This window comes from Elephantulus edwardii, unplaced genomic scaffold, assembly GCF_000299155.1.
Source record: "Elephantulus edwardii isolate Elephantulus edwardi_28Jun2011 unplaced genomic scaffold, EleEdw1.0 scaffold00226, whole genome shotgun sequence".
Classification (NCBI taxonomy): domain Eukaryota; kingdom Metazoa; phylum Chordata; class Mammalia; order Macroscelidea; family Macroscelididae; genus Elephantulus; species Elephantulus edwardii.
Window position 1 is genome coordinate 1,759,727 of NW_006399976.1, and position 19,770 is coordinate 1,779,496.

Sequence of the window (19,770 nt, forward strand, 5' to 3'; positions counted from 1 at the left end):
GACTCTAGCTCCTCGCACATTTCATTGTAATATTTTGCTTTGTCATTCCGTGCTGCCTTTTGGAATCTTCTGTTCAGCTCTTTAGTATCTTGAATTCTTCTTTGTGCTTTGGCTTCTCTGCGCTCCAGTGCAATCTTCAGAGTTTCTTCTGACATCCATAGTGACCCTTTAAACAACAGATCTGAACCTTACCCTATGCTGCACCATCTTCGTTGTCTCAGCTATGCTCAAGACCACGGTTGCGGTCACTAGTATTAATCCATATAGTTGAGGGTCTTCCTCTCATTACTAATCCTCTACTTTCTCAATTGGATAATGAATAAAGATGACAGAAGAGAATTGATGCCTTTGAGCTGTGGTGTAGCACTTTAAAGAGGTCCTTGACCATACTTGTCCCCAGTGCAACACTTCTGTTGACTGCCTGACAGTTGTTTACCATGAGTGTCTTGATGGTTGGAGAGGATGTTGAAACTGTCAGCAGCTTCATCTTGCTTAGATTCATAGTTAACAGCGCTGGTACAAGCAGTCAGAAAATAAGGAGATGTATTGCGCTGGGAAAACCTGCAGTTAGGGACCTTTCCAAATTATTGAGGGATAATGATGTCAGTTTGAGGACTAAGGTGTGTCTGAGTCAGGCCATGGTCTTTTCTATCACTTGCTATGCATCTGAGAGCTGGACAATGAATAGGTATAACAGAAGTAGAATTGAGGCCTTTGAGTTGTGGTTTTGGAGAAGAGCACAGAACATCCTAAGGACGGCCAGGAGAAATGTCTTGGAGAGGATGCAGACAGAGTGCTTTTCAGAGGCAAGAATGATGAGGCTTCACCTCACATACTTTGGACATATTGCTAGGTGAGGTGGTTCCTTGGAGAAAGACATGATGCTGGGAAGGGAGGAGGGTCAGCAAAGGAGAGGAAGACCCTCAACCAGATGGATTGATAACGATGACTACTGTGATGACTACTGCAATGGGCTCTGGTGTATCAGGAAGTGTGACGATGGCACAGGATAGAGCAAGGTTCGGATCTTTTGTTCATAGTGTTGCTATGAATCATACTTGATGACACCTAACAACAACTACCATGATTGTAGAAATAGTTGACAGCTTCAGTCTTTTCAGATGTCTACTGGTGACTGGGTGGTGTAAATGGGTAAGTGCTGAGTGACTAGCTGAAAGGTCCACAGTTTGAATCCACTCAGGCACCATGGAAGAAGAGCCTGGAAAGTACAGTCCAGAAAATCCTGCAGAGTGGTTTTGTTGTGTCACATGGGCTTGCAGAGAGTTGGGGCTGAGCTGGTATCAGTTGTTTTGGTACCCACCGTTCCAGTGCCCTGCAGAATAAAGTGCCTTGAAAATGTCCGATGCTCGTCTTTCACCCCTCCTCTCTGACGTGCCTGGCATCAGCCGGTCTTACGTTCTGCCTTTGTGGAGCACCTCGTTGTGGGAATCCGTGTTTGGGTTCACTTCTCAGCTCAGTGTCTGAGACTGCTGCAGGAGTCCTGTGTCTTTAGGGAGGTGGGGTGGGAAGCAAGTGCTCTGAAACTACATCACACAGCCTTGTGACAGCTCCCTGTGACACCCATACAGGCCCTCAACCTACTCAGCTGTTTCTTCTCACCCAGGTGGAAGAAAAGGCAAAGTTTGATGGCATCTTTGAAAGCCTTTTGCCCATAAATGGTCTCCTCTCCGGGGACAAGGTCAAGCCTGTCCTCATGAACTCCAAGTTGCCTCTGGACGTCCTGGGCCGGGTGAGTGTATGGGTCCTACCCGGGTGTGGGTGTGGGTATGGGTGTGTGTGCATGGCGTAGTCCCATCACCTTCTGCCCTTCTCGGTTCTCCAGACACTTGCCGGCTGGGTGTTAGCTTTCCCTGGGTGCCGTCAGCAGGCACACAAGGTCCCTGAGGCAACCAAAGGGATGGGCCTGGAGGCCAGCTGGAAGGCAGTGGTCTCTGAGGGTGGAGTTGGAGAGGGGGCTGATGGAGCTGTGCCTGTGTCTCTTGTTGCTGGTGAAAGGCTGGGAGGTGACGTGTCTCAGGTGGACACTCGCAGCATCGTCTGTGACAGGAAGACTCACATCTTGAGAAGGTGGCAAATGGGTCAGGGGCCCAGCAAGTGATCATGGCACAGGCCAGCAACCGGTCCTCATGGTCTGACCATGTCCAGCACCTTCGGTGTTCACATGAGTCTTTGAGGACACAGCCTTCTGGTTCACTATCTGCAGGGACACTTTGCACCAGCCTGCAGCCCGCCCATCGCACCTGAGAAAACAGTTCCATGTGTCTGTGCCGGACCTGTGTTCAGAGCAATACCTGTAACAAAATCAAATCTGTCTCTCCTGTTGAAGACCTTCTTGACATTGAGGTGCAATCCATATTGAAGGCTGCAGTATTTAACTTTCTGCAGCAAGTGCTCAAGTCCTCCTTACTTTCAGCAAAAAAGGTGGTGTCATCTGCGTAACAAAGGTTATTGATGAGTCTTTCTCTAATCCTCCACGGGACTTGATAGGCAACATCATGATGAATGGAGAAAGTAGTGAGACTGTCAACAATTTCCTCTTACTTGGATCTACAGTCAGTACACATGGTACCAGTAGAAGATCATGAGATGTATTGCACTGGGAGTCTGTAGTCTGGGACCTTTCAAAATTGAGGAGCAGGGATGTCAGTTTGAGGACCAAGGTGCACCTGGTCTTCCAGCCATGGTCTTTTTAGTCACTTGCTATGCATCTGAGAGCTAGACAGTAACTAACGATGACAGCAGAATTGATGCCTTTGAGCATCGGTGTTGGAGAAGAGCACTGAATAGCCCATAGACTTCTAAAAGAATAAACAGGTTGTGGAGAAAATGCAGCCAGGGTACTCATTGGAGGTGAAGCTTCATCTCACATACTTTGGGCATGTTGCCAGGAGAGAATGTTCCTTGGACAGGGATCATGCTTGGGAAGGAGGAGGGATAGTGAAGGAGAAGAGGACCTTCAACCAGCAGGATAGACATAGTGACTCCCGCAGTGGGCTCTAGTGTGTCAGAGATAATTAGGGTGGTGCAGGGCTCAGACCTGTTGTTCACAGGGTTACTATGGATCGTACTTGACAGCACCTACCACCAACAACAACATTGAAGACCTGTTTTTTAAGACAGGAGAGGCCCTGGTGGTGCAGTAGTTAAAGCCCCCAACTGCGAACTGGAAGGTCAGCGGTTTGGACCTACTAAGTTGCTCCACAGGACAAGATGAGGCAGCGTGCTTCCCTCAGGACCCGGAGGCCTGGAGTCAGAGCTCCGAGGCGGTTCTGCTCGGTGCTGAAAAGCACTGTGAGCTGAGATAGACTTAACAGTGGGCTTGGCTGTGTGTTTGAAGGACGGTAAGGTGCCTGGACAGCACAGGAAGTTTATGGCTGGTTGCTGATGCGCGGGTTAGCGGTTTGATCCTACCTTGTGGCGCTGTGAAAAGTACTGGCGGTCTGCTTTGCAAAGATTACCTGCCAGGAAACCCGGTGCAGGACGTTCTACTCTGTAACATGTGAACTTGACAGCAACAGGTTTGGCTTTTTGTCTTTGCAAGATAATAAAAACAAAGGGAGGTGCGAAGAGCAGCCCTGGCCACGGTCACAGTCATGGTCATCTTTTTGGAGAAGGGGAGCGTCATATGTGAAAGCCGTGGTGATGATAGGGTGTCATCGGATCAGACGGGTCCTGAGAGGCACCACATGTGGCTTCTCAGGAATAGTGGCCTGTCCCACCCCTGGTGACACCATAGACCCCAGAGAGGGCAGCTCTTCCTGCTGTAAGCCCGCTGGTCTCCCTTGCAGGTCTGGGACCTCAGTGACATCGACAAGGACGGGCACCTGGACAGAGACGAGTTTGCTGTGGTAGGCGCCTGCTGGGACTGTCCCATTCACCACAGGGCCCATGTGGTCATGGGTGGGGAGCTGCTTTGGGAGCTGTCCTCACATTGTCAGTGTTTATTGTGAGGGGATTTCAAGAAGAAAAGTTGCACTAGTGCAGATAGTTCTTTACTTCCATTCACTTGCATTCCCCTCTGTTCGTTCTTTTTAAAAAAATTCCTCCTCCTTACTCTCCATCTAATCCTTTGTTTCCCTATCCCTCGTATCCATGTATCTGTGTGCACAGGTGAACTTGCCTTTTTAGCTGGTGAGAGTAAACTGAAAATGCATACAGATGCCTCTCTGTGCTAAAGTACTTCAGTGTGTATCTTCTGAAACTAAGGATTCTCTTGATGAGAGATTGTCACAGTTGCACAGTATTTGAAGTCTGTGAATTAACTGTGCCATTCACAGGACATTAGCATTGATCTGTCCTAATAACCAGCCAAGGATATTGTTTACATCTAGACACCTGTTCCCAGAATTTCATGGTGGCCAAAGAAAGCTAGTTTTATGTGTGACCTTCTGTCACCTGCACTGAAGGGTCCTTAACCACAGCGGCCCCTTGATAGGACCCGATCTTGTGTTGACACATTTGAAGCGCACCGTGGTTGTTCCTGGGAACACCTGTGTTGTAGGTGTGTCTGAGGTCGCTCCTCTCCTCTCCCAGGTGGCACATCTGTGGGGCAGGGGCAGGTGTTGGGGGTGGGGAGGACACCGCACCTGCCACACCATGACTGCTCTGTCTGCTCACAGGCCATGCACCTGGTCTACCGTGCCCTAGAGAAGGAGCCAGTGCCCGCTGTCCTGCCCCCGTCCCTTGTTCCTCCCGCCAAGAGGAAGAAATCGGTGTTCCCGGGTGCTGTGCCTGTGTTGCCTGCCAGCCCCCCACCAAGGGACAGCCTGCGCTCCACACCGTCCCATGGCAGCGTCAGCAGCCTCAACAGCACTGGCAGCCTGTCCCCCAAGCACAGTGTCAAGCAGACCCAGGTACAGCCCTGCCCAGCATGCCCAGCACACCCCCAGAATGGCCTCCCAGGTACAGCCCTGCCCATTACGTCCAGTCCATGTCCAGAGTGGCTGTCCCAGGTACAACCCTCCCCAGAACACAGCAGACTTCCTGGGTGCTGCCCTGCCCAGTTCACCCCTAGAGTAGCCTTCCAACACACCCCAAGAGTGGCTTTCTCAGGTACAGCTTGTGCCCGGCATGTACTTTGAGGTATGACTTTAGTGGGGCCTGAAGTGGGGAGTGCTGGTGAAGTGCTGAGTGTCTCTACAAACACTTAGTTCAGGGATTTGTGTCCTGCTCACTGTACACGCAGCTGTTTCTTGTTCTTTGTGGTAGTTATGCTCTGTGTGGAGCCCTTGGCTGGTGCAGGTGGTAAGCATTTTCAATTGCTGAGAGCCTGGAGGTTTGAGCCTACGCAGGGGTACCTCGGGAGAAAGTCCTGGTGAACATGCTTCGGGGACACTTGGAACTCAGTGACTGGGACTGAAATCAGCGGGTTGGAGACATTTTTCCATAAATTCCCCACACTGCTACATCCTTTTACTCACTGGGCCCCAGAGCTGAAGTGGGCTGGGGGACACATGTCCTGTCCCCAGACACACGTCCTGGGTTCCCAGTGTCACAGCAGGTCCACCTGGGTGGCGAGGATCTGACCTGAGGACAGTGGGGTGGGGGGGTCAGGGAGATGGGTCACCTAGCAGAAGGTCTTCTCCTGGGTTCAGTGCCTGCCTGTTGCCACAGCTTGTTAGCAGGTGACAGGGCCCATTCTGGCCTCTGTCAGTGCTGGTGAAGACCGAGTGCACGAGGTCCAGCCCATGGGGGCAAGGCCACCTGTGCTTGGCTTCTCAGCGCAGTATCCTGGGACTGATCTCTGTAACCCAGAACAGCCCCTGCCCAGCGCACCCCCAGACAAGCTGTCTCACGTCCAGCTTGGAGGAGTAACTCCTTGGGAGACCTCTTGCTGAAGCTAACCCCTCATGCTAGTAACCTTCCTGTGGGACCCCTCCTTAGTGGTCACTGTGCATCAGTGGCTCGAGACTCTTCCACCCCCAGCACCGGGGCCCTGACCTCCTGTCCTGCAGGTGCACGTTCCATCTCACTTGGCTTCTCGGTGACGTGTGGGCTGCCACCTCTCAAGTGGGCTCACTCTCAGAGCAGACTTGGTTGGGGACACAGAAGCATGGCATCCTGGGAGCCCAGGAGGAAACACACTCACACCTCTCTCTCTCTGAAACTGCTATGTCTGTACAAACGCTGGCCGTGTGTGTATGTACACTGGCCACACTGCCTGTTAGTGGACTGAACTCCCAGTGGCAGCTAGTGGGGGTTCTTATAACTGTAGCCGTAGGAGGAAATTGGGGGCTGCCTTTGGAGCCCCAGAGGCTGGGACGAGAGGACTGTACAGGGGGAGGTGTCTACCCCCTTCTGAAGAGCAGTGGTGCTAGGGTGCTGTATAGCCTTCCCTGGATCTGCAGGCCCCCCTGACACAGCGGATGGGGGTTCAGGTTGCTTCCTGATGGTGATGGTGCTATGAGGAGAGCTTCATTCCGAAGGCCGCCTGCCATCCTGCCGGCTCAGGTGCGGGTTGTGGGGGTAACGCGCTAGGACTCATGTGGTACCCACCCTGTGGCCGGTGGTGAGCTGGGTGGTGCCGCCCGCCATCCTGTCGCCTCAGGTGCGGGTTGTGGGGGTAACGCGCTAGGACTGAGATGGTGCCCACCCCACAGCCAGCGGTGAGCTGGGTGGTGCCTGTGGCTGACAAGATGCGCTTTGACGACATCTTCTTGAAGACAGACCTGGACCTGGACGGCTACGTGAGCGGCCAGGAGGTGAAGGACATCTTCATGCACTCGGGCCTCACCCAGAGCCTGCTGGCCCACATCTGGTGAGTGTGGGTGCACACAGCGGACAGCACTGCAGTGGGAGCGGGCCTGTGCGTCTTGGGGGCCCCCAAGGGCATCGTGAGAATGAAACGTGAATGTTCTGTTCTGGAATGTGGAACCTGGTGCTGTGACAAAGGTAGAAGGCTCCATACGCTGCACGTCCACCACGCAGCCCCCTTCAGCAGCAGGCTTCTCTGTTGAGAGCTCCTGGTCGTCACACTGGCTGCTGGCTCTGCTGATCTGCTGGGGACTCCGCTCAGCTATGGGAGGTGGGGGTGCAGGGCCTCAGCCCTGCTGGCTTTGGGGACAGTAACCAAAGGCTCTAACATTCTCATAATCAGCAGTCAGGGCCATGGCTGCCTTTCCATGGAGGCAGCTCCCAAGGAGGTTAGCCACCTGCAGAGGCCGGGTATCGTCCAGGGTCCGCTGAGGAGCCAGCCTCTTCCTGCCTCCTCCAGCCCCACCTCTTGGGGTACTTGGCTAGTGGTTGAAGTCTTAGGGTACCAGTGTTTCAAGGGTACATTCCTCACCTCCAGGCAGGAAACCTGGCTTTGATTGTCAGTGCAGCTCTTCCACCATCATGATGGCAGCCAGAGATGCGGCTTTATCCCTGTGCTGCACCCCATCACCCCAAATGGTCCCTGCATCACCCCCACCTTCCCCCCACATTATCCCCATATACCCCCATCTTTGAAACCCATCATTCCCTAGCTACCACCCACTGCCTTTGTTTGCACACAGCCCCCAGTGAAACCCTATAGCTCTTGCTTCAGATGCTCCCAGGTGTCTTGTCTGGACTTGTCACTGTGGTGCCATGTCCCTCAGAGTGGCCTGACTCACTGGACGTGGAAGGTGCTAGAACCACCACACACACACACTTGCTTCACATAGGGAAGAGAGCCACGCCAGCGTCTCCCCAGCCCCAGGAGAGCCCGCCCAGAGCCTGCCCCTGCGTCCAGGGGGGCGTGGTGGTCCCTGCTGCTCTGAGCAGAGCTCCTCAGGCACTCTGTAGGGGTCACTGTGGTGCCTGCAGGCCACGGAGTGGAGCTGGAGGAGCAGCACCCTCTGTGGCTGGACCTGGCCACGTGCTTGCAGTAGGTAGTCGGCGATCTCTCGGAGATGTGTAACAAGCGTCCTCACATCTCTCCCAGGGCCCTGGCCGACACGAGGCAAATGGGGAAGTTAAGCAAAGACCAATTCGCGTTAGCTATGTATTTCATTCAGCAGAAGGTCAGTAAAGGCCTCGACCCCCCTCAAGTCCTCTCACCGGACATGGTCCCACCCTCAGAGAGAGGCACCCCAGTCCTGGTGAGTATCCGCCCTCCACGTGTGTGCTTTTCCTACTCCCGAAACCAGGGCACACACAGCAGGAGGGCTTCCTGATTGAGGGGACTCTGCTGCTATGTGGGTTCCCCACATGGGACCCTGGGAGGGCAGCACCTCCACCCAGATGGGCACTGGGCTAGGTCCATAGACTTCTCCTGTGAACCCAAGACTAGATGGTTTTGCCCCTGCTCCCGAGCGTTCCCTGCTCCTCCTCCCGAGCACTCCCTGCCCCTGCTCAGGGTCTTGGCACCTTGCTAACCCCCGTACTGTTTGTTTGGTCCCAGGACAGTTCAGGCTCCCTTGGCTCAGGGGAGTTCACTGGCGTGAAGGAGCTCGATGACATCAGTCAGGAGATTGCACAGTTACAGAGGTATGTGAACATCTGCCCCCCAGGCCCGAGCCTCACACAGACCTGTCACGGGTTGTTGCTGGTGTGGTGCCAGGGAGGGACATTGGGCTGGACTCGAGGTTCCTTTCACCTCCGAGAGGGATTGGGGCCATCTATTGTGGGATGAGGTGAGGGTCTAGATCTGGGGCAGAGGGTGCCCTCATCTGTATTCACTTCAGTTGCTTTCACCGTGCTCTCATAAAATGTTTCTCATTTTAGAGAAAAATACTCACTGGAGCAAGACATTAGAGAGAAGGAAGAGGCCATCAGACAGAAAACCAGTGAAGTGCAGGTGAGGACAGGCTGGCCTTGGCCAGACCTGTTAGTGTGAGACCTGGCCCAGGGGGACACCCTTCACCTGCTCCAGTGCTGGGCTGAAGGGAGGTTCTGTGTTCACCACACTGTGCACAGCGGCTCTCTGAAAAAGTGAGATAGAATGATGACTTGAAAGTGTATTTTGTTGGCATTTATTACATTCAGCGTGTTGTACAACTACTACCCTTGACTAGTTCCAGAACGTTTTCATCCCCCAAAGAAACCCAGCAGCAGTCACTATGCCAGGGCCGTCCTTAAGCGACTATCTCTGGGTTTGCCTGTTCTGGAATTCTGGTACAAGAATGGGACCTTACACTCCATGGTCCTTTGTGTCTGGCTTCTGTCGCTCAGCATCGGCTTTTATAGATCCAGTGGTTTCTAGGATAGTCCAGCGTGTAGCATGGTGTTAGAGCATGGTGATGGCCAGCAGACTCGACACAGACCACCAGCCCCCAAAGCCACCTCTTCCAATCCGCTCTGTGACCTTGACATTGGAAATGAGCGCTCTAGTTTGCCCAGGTAGTTGGGGGCTGAGACTACCACATAGGAGCTCCACCAGGTGCTAAGCTGGCTCTCTTGTCGTCATCATTAGAACTGAGAGGAGGCTGTGCTGTGACGTTTGTCCCTGCTGTCTTTCCCAGCTGGGCCTGTCTTGGGGACATCAGAATGTGTGATGAAGACAGCGTGTCATGGCCCTGGTGGCACAGCAGGCCTGCTGTGTTGGGTGACTTGGCTTGAAGCCCAGAAGCTTGGCCTGTTTCTCATTGCCACTGTGCTGTCTGCCCCTCATGTGTCCCCTCATGTCGTTCCCGTGGCCACTGTCCCTGTGAGGGCTGTGGTTGCTCTTCTAATCATTTGTTATTGTGGCCGTTTTGTTGAAATAATGCATTCTCCTTGTGATTCACCCAGTTCACTTGTGCAGTTCAGTAGCTTTTTGTGAGGCCACCAAATCGTGCAACCACCAGTCAATTTTAGAACATTTCATCACACCACAGAGAAATGCTGTCCCCTTTGTGGTCGCCCTTTCATCCTCCCCAGCTGGTTAGTGTGGTGGTTAGGTCGGTTCGGACTCCTGGTACCTCCAAGCCCAGTGGAGCCCCGTGTTACCCGGTGCTGCCCCATCCCCACGGTGATGACACAACAGACCGCGCTCAGCCACAGCGTTGACGTTAGCTGGTTTTCCACAAGTAGATCATCAGGCCTTTATGCTTTGTCTGTCTTAGTCTCGAAGCCTCACAAAAACCTGCTTACCGTTAGTGAATCTGCTGGTACTCCAGATACTGCGGTCTATCATCTAGCGCCATGGCAACGTACAAGCCACACAGTGCAACAGACTGGCAGACTGGGGAGAGGTGGTCCTAGTGCCTGGCAGCCACTGGTCTTCAGTTGTACATTTGCTGTTTCTAGACATGTCATCTAAGTGGAGTTATATAATATGTGTCTTTTCCTGACTGGCTGCTTTTATTCAGCAGAATGCTTATGCTTGCGAGGTTCCATGTCATGGCATCTGTCAGAATTGTATTTTCCTTTTACGACTGAATAGTATTCCAGTGTATGAGTAGATTACTCATTTGTTGATGGTTACTTGGATTGCTTTTGTCATTCAGTGATTGTGAATAATAATACTGTGAACATTTGTGTACAAGTTACACATGAATCTCTTAATTTTCCTGGTTATATATGAAGAAGTGGAGCTGAAGGCTCACATAGTAACTTAGATTTTGAGGATCCACCAGAAAATTTTATAAATTGTTGTTGTTGTTAGGTACCATTGAGTCACCTACGACTCATAGCAACCCTGTCTATGTGCAACAGCTCTGAACCCTACTCTGAGCCAGTCTCGCTGATTCTGACACACCTACCCCCATTGCCCCAGTCACTGTATCAATCCATCTCATCCAGGGCCTTCCTTTCCTGCGCTCTCTCTCCACCCTTCCAAGCATGATGTCCTTCTCCAAGGACCGGTCCCCTCCTGGCCACATGCCCAAAGTATTTTCTAAATTAGCTGCACCATTTTGCATTCCCACACCAGCACTATTTTGCATTTCTCTTCTTCCTTGCCAATGCTTCCTACTCTCTTTTTTATTCTAGTCACGCTGGTGGAGGTGAGATGGTATCTCATCATGGTTTTGATTTGCATTTCTCTAATGACACAGGATGGTACAGCGTTCAGACCAGTTGTTTATGGGGTCGCTATAGTCATACTCAACTCATTGGCATCTCTGAACAACAGCAGTGGCTGTAAAAGGATCTCTGGTAACTTAGGAGTAGAGTTGTGCTACCACCTCCGAGGTTTATAGTTCGAATCTACCAGCTGTCCCTTGGGAGAATGATGGGTAGTTTCCTCCTGTGCAGTTTGCTGCCTCTGAAAGCCCACTGGAGGGTGCGCTGTGAGTTGGTTCTGACTCGACACTAAATAACAACATCAGTGACTGTGTTGTTGTTGTGTACCACGGAGCTGGAACAAACCCTTTGCTGATCCTGCTGCAGGTTTTCAGAGGCAAGGAATCACACAGGAGAGAGCACAGAGAGCTGGTGGCCTTGAACTGCCTGCCTTTGGGATTGCAGTGCAGCTTCTTGGCACGAGGCCGTCAGACTAGATGACTAGAAATGGCCTTCAATGACTAGAAATGTTTTTAATGACTATAAATCTTCATGGAAGCGTTCTGCTACATCTGTCTCTAGTGGAGGTCCTGATAGGTTTGAACTGCCCACCTTTTGGTTTCCAGCCAAGCACATTAACTGTTGTTTCACCAAGGTTCCTGTAAATGATGCCAAGCATTTTTAAAATGGGCTGACTTGCCACCTTTGTCTTGATATATCTGGGCTTAAGGGGCTTTTTAATATAGACGACTAATTTGCACACATTTTCTCCAATCCTGTGAGATGACATTTTCACTTTTTATCATGTCATTTGAAGCACAAAAATTTTAAATTTTGATGAGGAGCCAATTTATCTGTTTTTCTTTTGTTTGTGCTTTTTTTTTAAAAAAAAATCATTCACTCATCATTTTCATTTTTTTAATTATTATTTTAATTTCTTTTTTATTATTTTTGTGTGTACTGTTGAATCGGATCCAGTTGGTACAGAAGGAGATTGCCCCTCCTTCTTTAGCAGAGCATCTGGTGGATTTGAACTGTGCACCTTCTGCCACCAAAGTTCTTGTTTGTGCTTTTGATGTCTGAATAAAGCCAGGAAAAACTGATGCTCATGAAAACGCACGCCTGTGCTTTTTTTCTCAGCCTTGAGTTTTTACACTTGCGTCTTTAATCCGTTTCCAGGTCATTCTTGCATGCAGTGAGGAAGGGCTCTAACTTCACTCATTCTTGTACATGTGGAGATCCTCTTGTCCCAAAGTCACTTACTGAAGAGACTGTTCATTCCCTAATGAGTGGTCTTGGCACGCTTGCTGAACTTCAGTTGACCAGAAACAAGTGGATTTATTTTCAGTCTCATGGGTTTTTATGACTGTTCTTATCCACACTGTTTTGATTATTGAAACTTTGTAGTAAGTTAAGGAGAAGAAAACAGTTGCAAACATTCCTTAAAAATTGTAATGTGGAATGTGAGAAGTATGAATTAGAGACAATTGAATGTTGTCAGAATGGAATTGGAATGCTTGACCGTCAGTATCCTAGGCATTAGTGAGATGAAATGGACTAGTGGTGGCCATTTTAAATTGGACTATCCTATGATCGTTATGTTAGATAAGATTAAATGAAGTGGATAACACATTTAATGTCAAAAGAACATTCCATCCAGAAATATGAAGCTATCAGTGATGATATCCATACACCTACAACTTAACCCAAATTTATATATCAACCGTTAATGCCAAAGATGAAGAAACTGAAGCTTTTACCAATATTTGCAGCCTGAAATTGGTCAAGATACATTGATAATAAATGGTGACTGGAATATGGAAATTGGAAACAAGGAAGAATCAGTAGCTGAACAATATGGCTCTGATGATAGGTTATGACAAGGATTGCATGATGAAATTCTATAAGACAAGTGTTCTATTTATTGGAAAGAACCTTTTCAGCAGCATAAATGATGACTATAAATGTGGCTGTCATCAGATGCAATGCACAGGAATCAAATTGACAAAATATGTAGAAAGATAATAGTGCAGATCAGTATCACTGAAATAAATACAAAGCCCAGCTATGGAATAGGCCATCAATTGCTCATATACAAGTTCAAGTTTAAACTGAAGACAAAACTGTTTCCTAAGAGCCAAAGTGCTATCTTGAATATATCCCACCTGAATACAGAGACCATGTCAAGAATGAATTTGATGCAGTGGTGTTCAATCTAATGATTAAAAACCAGAAGAGTTGTGGGATGACATCAAGGATGAAGAAAGCAAAAGATCATTAAAAAGATAGGAAAGAAAGAAAAGATAATGGAATGGACAAAGATCAGGAGTTAGGAAGCCAGGAGAGAAGAACACGTGACATTTCTCAAGCTGAAAAAACTGGGGGTGAAGGGGGGGATCAAAGCCTCAAATTGCGATAAAGACAAATTCAGTGGGCAAAATGAGGCTGAAGATAAAATTATGCAATTTTGGATCATCAGTGATTTAGTTATTGCAAATACCTTTTTTAAAAAAACACAAGTGGTGACTATACAACGTGGATTTCACCCAGTGGGCTGCACAGAAATCAGATTAATTACATCTGTGGAAAGAATTGTTGGAGAAGCTCCATACCAGAAGTCAAAACCAGAACAGGTGTTGATTGTGGAATAGATCCATCAGCTTGTTCAAATTAAAGCTGTAGACAATTCAAACAAGTCCACAAGAACCCAAATCCAACCTTGTTTCTGTCCTCTCTGAATTTAAAAATCATCTCAAGAGTAAGTTTGAAGACCAGAGGAGCTGTGGGATGACATCAAGGATATTATCCAACAAGAAAGCAAAAGGTCATGACGACAAAGACAAGGTAGGGGAAAAAAAGACCAAAATGGATCTCATAAGAGACTGAGAATTGCACTTGAATGCCAAGAAGCCAAAACAAACCGAAGAATTGCAGAAGAGATGAACAGAAGAATCTGAAGGGCAGGTTGAGAAGACAAAGTACTATCATAAAATGGGCAAAGAGCTGGAGTTAGAAAACAAAAAGGGAAGAATTCACTTAGCATTTCTCAAGCTGAAAGAATTGAAAAATAAATTCAAGCCTCAAGTTGCATACTGCAGGATGCCACAGGCAAAAGCCTGAGCAAGTCCAGGAAGCATCACAAGAGGATGGAAGGGATATACTGAGTCACTGTACTGAAAAGAATTGGTAGACACAAACATTTCAGGAAGTAGTGTATGAACAAGAACTAATGGCAATGAAGGAAGAAGTTCAAGCTGCATGGAAGGCATTAGCAAATAGTAAGGCCCCAGGAATTGATGGAATACCAATTGACAAATTTCAGCAGATGCAGCCCTAGATGTGCTCCCCAATCTATGCCAGGAAATTTGGAGGAGAGCTATCTGGCTGTCTGAAAGAAATCCATATTTATTCCTATACCCCAAAAAGGTGATCCAACAGTATGTGGAATTTACCAAACAATATCATTAATATAACATACAAGTAAAATCTTGCTAAAGATTATTTAAAACAGCCAGAACAGTACATTGGCAGAAAACTGCCAGAACTTTAGACTGGATTTAGAAAAACTGTGGCACGAGGGATATCAGATGTCAGATATCTGATGTCAGATGGATCTTGTCTGAAAGTAGAGACTATAATAAGGAGTCTGTGTTTTAGTGACTGTGTGCATTATAACAAACTATGGCTAACATTGAGAAGAATGGGAATCACAGAACACTTAATTATGCTCATTTGAAAGCCATACTGAGGTCAAGAAGCTGTTGTGTACACAGAGCAAGGGAGTACTGCATGGTTTAAAATCAATAAAGATGTGCATGAGAACTCTCTCCTGTCTCTGTATCAATTCAGTCTGTATGCTAAGCAAGTCATTCCAGAGGCTGGACTTTATGAGGAAGAATGTGATACCAGGATTGGGGAGATGACTCTTCAATGTACATTATGAAAAAGACACACCCCTTTTTTGCTGAAAATGAGGAGGATGTGAAATGCTTGCTGCAGAAGATCAGGGAATACAGCCTTCAGTATGGATTAAATCTCAACATCAAGAAGACAAAAATCCTCTCCATTTGTTTAATAGGCAACCTCTTGATGGGTGGGGAAAAGATTGAAGTCTATGATTTCATCTTGCTTGCATCCCAGACAAGAAATTAAAAGATGAGTTGTACTGGGAAAACAAGGCCCTCTTAGGTACTAAAGAGCAATGATGGCAGTTTAAAGACTAAGGTGCTTCAAGCTCTGGTCTTTTCAATAACTTGTTACACATCTGAAAGTTGAACAGTGAATAAGGATGACACAAGAAGAATTGATGCCTTTGAGCTATGGTTTCGGAGAGGAGTCCTGAATACCCCTCAGACTGCCAAAAGAACAGATAGAGAAAGTACAACCAGGATGCTCCTCAGAGGCAAAGATAGTGAAACTTTGCCTCACATACTTTGGATATGATGTGAGGAGGAGCCAGTCCTTGGAAAGGGGACATTATGCTTGGAAAGGTCAGTGAAAGAGAGCAAGACCCTCAACAAGAGGGATTGATACAGTGACTAACAGTGGGCTCAGGTACAGCAGAGATGGGGCAGTAGGATAACAGGATAAGATCCATTGTTCATAGAGTCATGATAAGTTGTAGTCGACCCGACAGCACCTAACAACAACAACTTGGGCAGAACATTGAATGGGGCAGGAAGTATCAAATGAGGATGGAAGGAAGCCCCAGAGTCACTGTACCAAAAGGAATTGGGCAGTGTTCAGCCGCCTCAGCAGGTAGCATATGAAGAGATGGTGCTGAAGGAAGGAGTCCAAACCGTAGTGAAGGCAGTGGTGAAAAACCACGACTTCAGGAATTGATAGAATAGACTAGATGCTTCAGCAAATGGATACAATGCTGTACGCGCTCACTTAACTCTACCAAGCGATTTGGAAGGCAGTGACTGGAATGGGTCCGTATCTGTTCCCATGGCAAAGAAAGGTGATCCAGTAGAGTGCAGAAATTAGCAAATAATAGCATTAATATTGCATTGCACACAGATGCCTTTGCTGAAGGTGGTTTAAAAGTGGTTGAAGGTGTATATTAATGTAGAACTGCCAGAAATTAAGTTGGCTTCAGAAGAAGATTTGAAACAAGGACTGTCTGTCACTGCTGAGGTTAGATGGATTTTGCCTGAAAGTAGAAAGTACCAGAAGATGTTTATCTGTGTTTTATTGACCCCCACAAAGTCATTTGACTGTATAGATCTTAACAAATTCTGAGTAATGTTGTGAAGAATGAGAATTCCAGAACCCTTAATTGTGCGCGTGACCACCTTGAACATAGTTCAAGACACAGTCTTTTTGAGCAGATCAAGGAGACACTTTGTGTTTTAAACTTGGGAAAGAAGTGTGTCAGCCTTGTATTCTTTCACTAGACTTATTCAGTATATGTGTTAAACAAAAATTCTGAGGGAACTGTTGGGAAGAAGACATCCTCAGGACTGGAAAAAGACTCATTAGCAACTTACAGTGTGCAGCTGACACGCAGCTGGTTGGAACTGGCTCACAGCTGACCCTCCAGCAGGTTTTCAGAGGCTTTAAAACCACAAGGGAGGAGATTACAGGTCCTTCTCCTGCAGGACCACAGGTGGATATGAACCGCTAGAGAGCACCACCTTTGCATTGGCAGAGCAGCTCCTTACTAACTAGGCCACCAGGACTCCCTTAACGTAAAGAAAATCTCACAGCTGGGCCATTAAGCAACATCAGGATAAAGAGAAAAGACTGGAGTTGTTGTGTTTTTAATTTTACTTGCCTTCTACCCAACAGCAATGGAAGCAGCAGCAGTCAGGAAATCAGACTAGTTATTTCACTGGGTAAAAAGACTGCCTTAAAGTGTTAAAAACGGCAGATGTCACCTTGAGAACTAAGGTGTGTCAGACCCAAACCATGGTATTTTCAGTTTTTTCATTTTCATTTGCAGTCACTTGCTATGTGTCAGAAAGCTGGACAGTGACTAGGGATGATGCAAGGAGAATCAATGCCTTTGAGTTGTGGTGGTGAAGAATATTGAGTATACCATAGACTGCAAGGAAAACAAACAGGTTCGTCCAGGAGAGGGTGAAGCCAGGCTGCTCCTTGGAGGCAAGAGTTCTGAAGCTCCGTCTGACTTATGTAACCAGTCTTTGAAGAAGGACATCATGCTTGGAAGGGTAGAGGGACAGCGCAGGAGAGGAAGACCCTTGATAAGATGGATTGATTCAGTGACTGGGGTAATGGGAGTAGATGTGTCGGAGACAATAAGGTTGGCACAGGGTAGAGCAGGGTTTAGGGCATAGGGCCACTGTGAGTCGCAAGCAACTCAATGACACATAACAACAACCACTACAATAACATTTGCAAGTGAACACAGGGCAGTGAATTGGGCTGCCAGGGCAGCTCAGACATACACCTTCTGTTGGGAGGACAACATTTCTTTTTTTTAAATTATTATTATTTTTGTGTGCGTGTACCGTCAAATCAGATCTGACTGGTACAGGAGGAGATTGTCCCTCCTTCCCCAGCAGAGCATCTGGTGGATTCAAACCGTGCGACTCTGGGATTGTAGTTGCAGGTCCTTGCCACTAGGCCACCAGAGCTCCCCTGGGAGGACAACATTTCATTCTGTTCTATACAAGGTCACTGTGTGGAACCAATGACAGGCACCCACCGCACCAAATCAATACATTGTGAAATCAGGAAGTGCAAGTTCTCCTACTTGGTTCCTCTTTTCCAAGATTGTTTTGCCTCTTCTGAGTTCTTCGCACATGAGTTTTAGTACCAGCTGTCAGCTTCTGGAAAGAGGCCAGCTGGGTTTCTGATAGGATGGTGTTGACCCTGTGGATTGCCTGTGTTCTGTTCTTTTTTTTACAGTAAAAACGCTTGCCTTTTTATTAAACTAGCTTCCCATTTGACAATTTCTTTACCAATTAAGTGACATTATTTACATTTTTCACAATGTATCCGTGATCTCTTTGATTGTGCTGTAACTGTTCTGTTTCTAGTAATTGTTGACCTTTTAGGCACCTGCAGATGAGTTTTTAAGGGAGCTCTGTGTTTCTGGGTAATAGACTTAATTTTGCTTGCCAGTCTGTTACTTCACTGGATGATGATTTCTGCATAGCTTCGTCCAGTGTTTAGAGTACCTGGTAACCCCAGCGATTCCTCTAGTATCAGCTGATCCATGAAGACTGAAATGGGTAAGACTGTTTTGTGTCATGTTTTTCTCCTGTTCTGTCAGGGCCCATTTAATGTGGCCTTGGTTGGAACAGTAGGCAGTGGTAGCTGGGCTCTCGAGGCAGATGAGCTCTTAACACTGTAGACAAGTTGTTCTTACAGACTGGGGTCCTCCTTCCTCTTGCTTGAGTTGTTTTTGAGTTCTCTTGGCACAGCTTCTCCCCTCTCCGCACCCCGTGACTGCAGGCTGGTGAGCCTTTTTTTCCTCTGGGACCTTTGGGGCCTCCTTCTGTGTTACAGATGAGGTCCAGGGTCTGGCTGTCCCAGGTCGCTTGATTTCTCTGGTCACTTCCTTCACGCCTCATCTCACTTCTGCCACTTTCTGTAGATATGACCCACTCAGTGTCCCCCAATCCAGGTATTTTTGTGACCTCCCCCTAAACATTGCCTGACTTACCACCTCAGTGCAGAGGTTCAGAGACATAGCGCGCATCCTGTCAGTTTTTGGCACTCCTCATCTCTTGGCTAGTGTCACGGGGGAGTGCTGCACAGTTGATTGTTCTGTGACCCGAGTTGAGCCACACAGGGAGATCCATTCATTCTGCAGGGATGTGGTGGTGTACACAGCCTGACTCCTCACAGCAGTGTGGCTCCCAGTGCAGATACTCAGCTCGGAAAGGCTTGGCCCAGGTCTTTCGGAGCCACCTGCATCCATTTCACAGGCTGCTGTCTCACCGACGGGCAGAGCCAGAGTGTTGTGCCGTTTGCTCTTGAGTCAGCTCTGTCCCGTGGGGAGCTTTTACACAGCAGAATGTCACGCTGCCTACTCCTGCGTGGTCGTCATGGTCATTGTCAAGATTGAGGCCAGTGTGTAGCCCATTGTGTCAGTTCCTCTCATGAAGGGTTTCCCTTGTTTTCCAGCCCTTCTGTTTTACCAGCCACGATGCCCTTTTGTAGTGATTGGTCTTTCCTGGTGGTATGTCTTGAGTAGTGAGCCACAGGCCCACTGTCCTGACTTCTAAAGAACATTCTGGTGGTGGTTCTCCTAACATTATTTTGTTTGTTCTCCTGGCAGCCTGTGGTTTATTCCATTTTCTTCACCACCACAATTCAAAAGCATCAGTTCTTCTTTTTCCATTTCCAGTTTTTCAAAACATTGAAAGTGAATTAATCATCCCCTTGACTTGGGAAAGAGACTGTGGCCAAAAGGAAGACTTGCCCCAGTCTTGTATCCCAACCCTTGCCCCTCTGGGCAGACACAACAGGAAGAAGCCTTAACCTTATACCTGAATGCTTTGCCCGGGGCTCCAGGCTCCCTCCTCTCCATGTTCTTCCTCCCCGCTCCTGGTTGCCAGCTCTTGGCTTGGTTGGGTCGTCTGATTTCACTGTGATAATTAAAAGAAAAATCCTAAGCAACCTAAAAAAAAAAGTGAATTAAAAAAAAACCCCAAAACCCTATGATTTGGGTCACGCACACCTTAGTCATCAAAGTGATAACTTTGCATTTTGGCATCTTAAAGAAGTTCTCTGCAGCTGGCTCGTGAGAGCAGAGAGTGACGCAGCAGCTTCTGTGGGGTGGACACCCATGGACCCCCTGCTCTGCTTTCATGTCTGCAAGTGCCCTGTCACTTCGGCTGTTTGGCCCAGTCTGTGGGGACATGGCCATCAAGCCTGCCTTGGCCT

General features: G+C 48.2%; 1 protein-coding gene across 1 annotated transcript in view; it reads left to right on the forward strand.

Annotated features, from left to right (window-relative positions):
* EPS15L1 (epidermal growth factor receptor pathway substrate 15-like 1) overlaps window positions 1–19,770 on the forward strand; it is a 78,567-nt gene that overhangs the window by 10,198 nt on the left and 48,599 nt on the right. Inside the window, exons 6-12 of the mRNA XM_006898280.1 lie at window positions 1,625–1,750; window positions 3,810–3,869; window positions 4,641–4,874; window positions 6,621–6,778; window positions 7,928–8,084; window positions 8,387–8,472; window positions 8,710–8,782. Of these exons, the coding sequence (XP_006898342.1) occupies window positions 1,625–1,750; window positions 3,810–3,869; window positions 4,641–4,874; window positions 6,621–6,778; window positions 7,928–8,084; window positions 8,387–8,472; window positions 8,710–8,782 (894 nt within the window). The remainder of the gene's footprint in view (window positions 1–1,624; window positions 1,751–3,809; window positions 3,870–4,640; window positions 4,875–6,620; window positions 6,779–7,927; window positions 8,085–8,386; window positions 8,473–8,709; window positions 8,783–19,770) is intronic.